At 36.1% G+C, this 6,348-nt stretch overlaps 1 protein-coding gene across 1 annotated transcript; it reads left to right on the forward strand.

Moving 5' to 3' along the window:
• Positions 1–5,517: 5,517 nt before the first annotated feature.
• Positions 5,518–6,143, forward strand: LOC128034079 (uncharacterized). The gene is made up of 2 exons (XM_052622771.1): positions 5,518–5,643; positions 5,805–6,143. Exons 1-2 carry the CDS (start codon positions 5,617–5,619, stop codon positions 6,141–6,143), a joined length of 366 nt encoding a protein of 121 aa, XP_052478731.1. The 5' UTR covers positions 5,518–5,616.
• Positions 6,144–6,348: the final 205 nt, after the last annotated feature.

The raw sequence follows: 6,348 nt of genomic DNA on the forward strand, positions 1-6,348 counted from the left end.
CATACATTAATATTATACATAAATTACATAACTTAGTTAATTAATATTATACATAACCGACAACTTACATAACTTACAACTTACATAACTTACATTTTTTAATCCTTCATAAATTACATAACATACATTAATATTATACATAAATTACATAACTTAATTTTATGTTCTTATACATAACTTACATTAATATTATACATAAATTACATAAATTACATAACTTAGTTAATTAATATTATACATATGTTACATAACTTACATTAATATGATACATAAATTACATAACTTAGTTAATTAATATTATACATAACTTACAACTTACAACTTACATAACTTACATAACTTACATTTTTTAATTATTCATAAATTACATAACTTAATTAGTTAATATACATAAATTACATAACTTAATTAATTAATTAATATTATACATAAATTACATAACTTAGTTAATTAATATTATACATAACTTACAACTTACATAACTTACAATTTTTAATTATTCAGTAAATTACATAACTTACTTAATTTTCATAATAAATAACTTACATAACTTACAACTTACATAACTTATACGACATACATAACTTACATAGCATAATTTGACTAATACACAACTTACATAATTCGACATAATAAATAACTTACATAATACATAACTTACGTAGCTTAGTTATACTTATTCCTAAATCCTAAAGCCGTGCAATTTATTCTCAAGATTAGGCTTCAAGAAATAAGAAATGGACCGGTCTTGGATGAATTTGTCAAGGGTAAGCGACGGTTATCGAAATGGAGTACAAACTTTTCTAGATTTTGCATTTCAATATGCAAGCCAAGAGAACATGATTCTTTGCCCGTGTAAGAAGTGTGTCAACATAAACTGGCATTATCGTGAAGTTGTATACGAGCATCTAATTGTTGATGGGTTTGTTCGTGGTTATAAACAATGGTTTTTTCATGGAGAATGCCCGCCTAGTACTTCCTCTTCAAGGATGGATGTATCTTATGATAGTACTGCCTACCATCAGTCTATTAGAGGGGATGACATGGAAGGGATGTTGCGTGAAGCATTTAATATTCAGAGTCATGGTTTACAGTCGTTCCCACCTGACTTTCTGCCATCTGATGATTGTAATCTCGATGGAAATGCTGGTGCCCAACCCGGAAGAAGTGTACATCATGAAGAGCCGAATGGAGAAGCGACAAAGTTCTACGCGCTACTTAATGAGATGAACGAATAACTATATGAGGGATCGAAATTTTCAAAAATGTCATTCTGCATTCGTCTTTTCCAGTTAAAATGTTTGGGAGGGTGGACCGGGAACTCATTGATAATGCTGTTAGAGTTTTTGAGAGAAATGTTTCCGTTTGCAAAAATCCCTCAGTCTTGCAAAGATATGAAGAAAATTATAAAAGACTTAGGTCTTGGGTACAACAAAATCCATAGTTGCCCGAATGATTGCATGTTGTATTGGGGCGATCGGAGAAACCAACAGTGCTGTCATGTATGCGGCGAATCCCATTGGATAAATAGAAACACAGAAGATGGGAACGACGATGAAAACGATGCACAGCCAAGAAAGAAGCCGGTCAAGATTTTGCGGTATTTTCCGCTGATACCAAGGCTTCAAAGGCTTTTCATGTAGTCGAAGACAGCGAAGTCAATGACGTGGCACCATGAAGGACGAACCGATGATGGATTATTAAGGCATCTGGCAGATTCTTTGGCTTGGAAATCATTTGACAATAAATTTCCAAGCTTTGCAAGCGATCCAAGCAGTGTGAGGCTTGGACTAGCATCTGATGGATTTAATCCTTACAAGATCATGAGTACTGCATACAGTACTTGGCCAGTAGTGCTTGTTCCTTACAATCTGCCTTCGTGGATTTGCATGAAGCAATCTTCCCTTATCTTATCTATGATTATCCCTGGAGAGAAAGGACACGGGAATGATATTGACATTTATTTACAGCCACTTATTGAAGAGTTAAAACAATTATGGGCTGGTGTCGAGACATACGATGTGCTGAGAAAGGAGAACTTTAATTTACGTGCAACTTTGATGTGGACCATTAATGACTTCCCCGCTTATGCCAATTTATCCGGTTGGAGTACCAAGGGTCGTTATGCGTGCCCTTGTTGTGCTGCACAAACATATTCGCAATGGTTATACAATGGGAAGAAGTTCTCTTACATGGGGCATCGTCGGTGGTTACCGGAAAATCATAGATTTAGATTTCAGAGTTCGGCATTTGACGGTACTGAAGAGTTCAGAGAAGCTCCTTCGCAGACAAGTGGATCTAAAATCTTATTAATGTTGGAAGATATAAATTTCAGTTATGGGAAGATGAATCAACCGGCAAACACGCAAAGAAATAGAAGATCAAATGATGAAGCTGATGATAACTCCGATGAAGAGGATGATCCTAATGAGGCGGACTTGTGGAAGAAAAGAAGTATTTTTTTTGAGTTGCCTTATTGGGAGCACCACCTTTTACGACACAATCTTGATGTTATGCATATTGAGAAAAATGTCTGCGAGAACATTGTCTGTACAATTTTGAATGTAGACGGAAAATCAAAAGACAATCTTCAGAGTCGACTTGATTTAGTTCAGATGGGAATTCGACCTGATCTTCATCCGAATCCACTTCCGAATGGTAAATATCGGTTGCCGCCTTCTATTTTCTCAATGTCGAAGACAGAGAAAGAAGTGTTCTGCATTGTGTTGAAGGATATAAAGGTTTCATATGCGTATGCATCTAATATATCTCGATGTGTTAGTGTTAAAGATCGAAGACTATATTCGCTAAAATCACATGACTATCACATCTTGATGCAAGATGTACTGCCAGTTGCTCTACGATGTTGTATTTCGAAGAAGGTGACGTCTTGTATAATTGAACTATCCAATATAATGAAAGCCATTTGTGGCAAAGTTTTGGATGTTCAAGAACTTCAGAAGGTACAGGATCGAGCCGCTTTAACTTTATGCAACATGGAGAAAATCTTCCCACCTTCCTTATTCACTATTATGGTTCACTTGATAATCTATCTCCCGCATAAAGCAATTCTTGGCGGACCCGTTTTCTATCGATGGATGTATCCCATAGAAAGGTGTTAATTACAATTTTTAAAATTTTCCTTCATTCACCTATGTATTTTTGGTTACAACTTTTGATAATGTTGTATACCGTGTTTAGGTTCCTATCCAAATTAAAGTCTTATTGCCGCAACAAGCGTTATCCAGAAGGATCGATTGCCGAAGGCTACTTGGCAGAGGAATGTATGACCTTCTGTTCAAGATATTTGGAAGATGTTGAAACAAGGTTGAACAAACCAAATAGAAATGCTGGACTCACGGATCATAACTTTGCCGATAATTATTTGTTCCAAAGTTTTGGAGAACCAATCGGTAAAGTTGAAATTGCAGAATTAGATGATTTATCGTGGGTTCAAGCACATCGATATGTTCTGTTTCACCACGAATCAATGGAACCTTTACGCAAGTAAGTTCTAGAAATTTGATAAATATTCATCGTTTAAAAATTGTTTATAGTCTAACAAACTGAACATATTTTTAACATGGTGAGTACAAACAAATATTGAGATCTCGTTCGCGCTCCCGAAGAACACAACATCGATATATCAATAAGTTGTTTACAGAATCTTTTCATGAATGGTTAAGCCAAACGGTATGTAATTGGAGCTTTCACCGACAAATAATATTTACTCAAAACATTTTTAATTACTCAGTTTACTTTCCATTCAATAGGTTTGGAGTGGGAAGAACGTCACTGACGAAGTTAAATGGCTTTCTCAAGGTCCAAATCGGGTGGTTAAAAGATATAGTGCATTCCTCATAAACGGATTCAGATTTCATACAAAATATCGCGAGAGATTGAGGAGAACGCAAAATTGTGGAATAGTGGTTAATTCCTCAATTACAAGTTATGCTAGTGCTAGGGACAACAATCCTGTGGAGGGAAATGTGGAATATTTTGGACTTCTTATTGACATAATTGAGTTGGATTACTACGGCAAATGGAAAGTTGTCTTATTTCGAGGTGATTGGGCCGATGTTAATACTGTACGTGGAATCAAGCAAGATTAATTTGGTTTCACAATGGTAAACTTCGATCGATTGATTCACACAGGACAACAATTGATTGATGAGTCAGTATGTATTTTCTTCTCAAGTCAAACAAGTTTTTACTCAAAAGACCCAATCGATGAGGGTTGGTACGTTGTACTCGTAACATCCCTAGAGACTTGTTTGACATGGGCAAGTGGAAGTAGAGATGACATTGACGACGTAACACAAACTTTGCCATGTCCGAATGTAACTTAAACGAAAACATCCCCGGTACTAGTACACAATTTCAATGGGTCCGCCAGGATACGAATGAAGAGACTTACGAATTATAATGTAGTAAGCTTTTACGATTATCTAATTACATCTACGAATGATGATATTTCAACTATTTTATATGGGATATTATTGTTGTAATTGTATACTAAGTTTTCAACTAATTTATTTGTATTGCAGATAAAATGCCTAGAAGAAAAGTGCGATCGCACCGCATTGTTCAAGGTACTCCAAACTCGGTGGAAACAAACAGCACTGAACAACAGACTGCTATTGGATCTTCGAATGTTCCGGTTACACCTGAGGAACCTATAGAAGCTCAAAGTAATTTAACATTTAATTTACATGTGTGTTGACTTCTTGTTTGTTTTTTTTTAAATTTCAGATATTACAATACTTTTATTTTTCAGATGAAACGGTGGGACGCGGAGAGGTCGCGACGACGTCTGATTGAGCGATTTATCGACCTAGATCTAGTCGAGCGTGTCCAAGTATCCAAGAATAGCTTTGGTCACTGTTGGATCGAAGCTCGCTTTTAGCAGAATACATGGGCATTCCAAGACGGAATGCAAATATGTTGCCAATTAACTTCGAGTCATGGCATAAAGTGCCCGAGAGTAACAAGAACCAAGCTCGATAACATTAAGGTAACAAAACGTGTATGTCATTTATAATACTTGGGTTTAAGTTTCGTTTACATTTACTTTCTTAAGTTGTGTTTTTGTAGGTAGATTTGCTCTAGAGGTCTCCGATGCTTATGTAAAGAATGCATTGGGAAAAAGATGGAGAGACCATAAGAGCACTTTAAAGAAAGACTATTTTAAGACAAAAATAACACTGGACGAGAGATTACAAAATGTCCCGCCGGGAATGCTGAGGTACCAGTGGGAAGAGGTCGTTAGATTTTGGGCTTCAAAGAAAGGAGAGGTATGTGTAACTTATAAAATTTTGAAATTATTTTGGTGTATAGTATTTCCTAATTAATGTACTAATAATTTCATAATGTAGGATCGTGAAGAAGTTGGAAAAAAAAGTAGGCAACAACAAAAATTCACTCACACAACTGGGTCGAAAAGTTTTGCGTGTGTAGCTCATGCAGAGGTATTTTCAATTTTTATATATTGGAGGATGATAACTACTTACTTACATTAATATTTTTACTATTGTATTGTAGGAACTGTCGTCCGGTCAAAAAGTTGGACGCCTTCAACTTTTTGACATTACACATAGGAAGAAAGATGGAAACCCTATGACTCCTGAAGCTGCAGAAATTATGGTACGTTTGCTTAATTAATACAATTTCACTTGTTTTAATTATTGATAGTGTTTATTTTCTAATGATTTATTTCATTTATTGTAATGCAAATATTGTTAAGTTATGTTGCATTGGGTTTTTTAATATATATTGCGTTCCTAACTATTTGATTTATTTTTTAGGAAAAATTAAAGGATAAAAAGGCGGAGTACGAAGCGATTGCTTCCAGTGATAGTTTTGTTCATATTGACGACATTGATAATCGGATTATCACTGAAGTTTTGGGTCCTGAAAGATATGGTCGGGTTCGATTTCAAGGATCTTTTGTTAACCCATCCCAATTTTTTGGATCTAGCTCGCAACAATATATGCCTTCGGGGAGTCGAGCCGAAGCTGAAGTTCAGAGGTTAAGAGACCAGATGGCTCATATGCAAGCGACAACAATTGAGCAAATTACACAACTTAAAGCGGAGGCAACATCGAGAGAAGCTGAGGTTCAAAAAAGATATGAAGAACTCTAGCTACAATCGAAAGCGATGCAAAGAATGAGAGAAGTCGAGGTTCAACGAAAGTATGAAGAGCTCCAGCAGCAGCTTAAAGCAGATGCGGCAGCAAGAGAAGCAGAGGCGGCAGTGGAGAAGTACAGGCTGCAGCGAGGGAAGCAGAGGCTAAAGCGAGGGAAGCAGAGCAGCGTCAAAAGTTCGATGAACTCCAGCAGCAGCTTCA

Source organism: Gossypium raimondii, chromosome 2 (genome assembly GCF_025698545.1).
Source record: "Gossypium raimondii isolate GPD5lz chromosome 2, ASM2569854v1, whole genome shotgun sequence".
Taxonomy (NCBI): Eukaryota; Viridiplantae; Streptophyta; class Magnoliopsida; order Malvales; family Malvaceae; genus Gossypium; species Gossypium raimondii.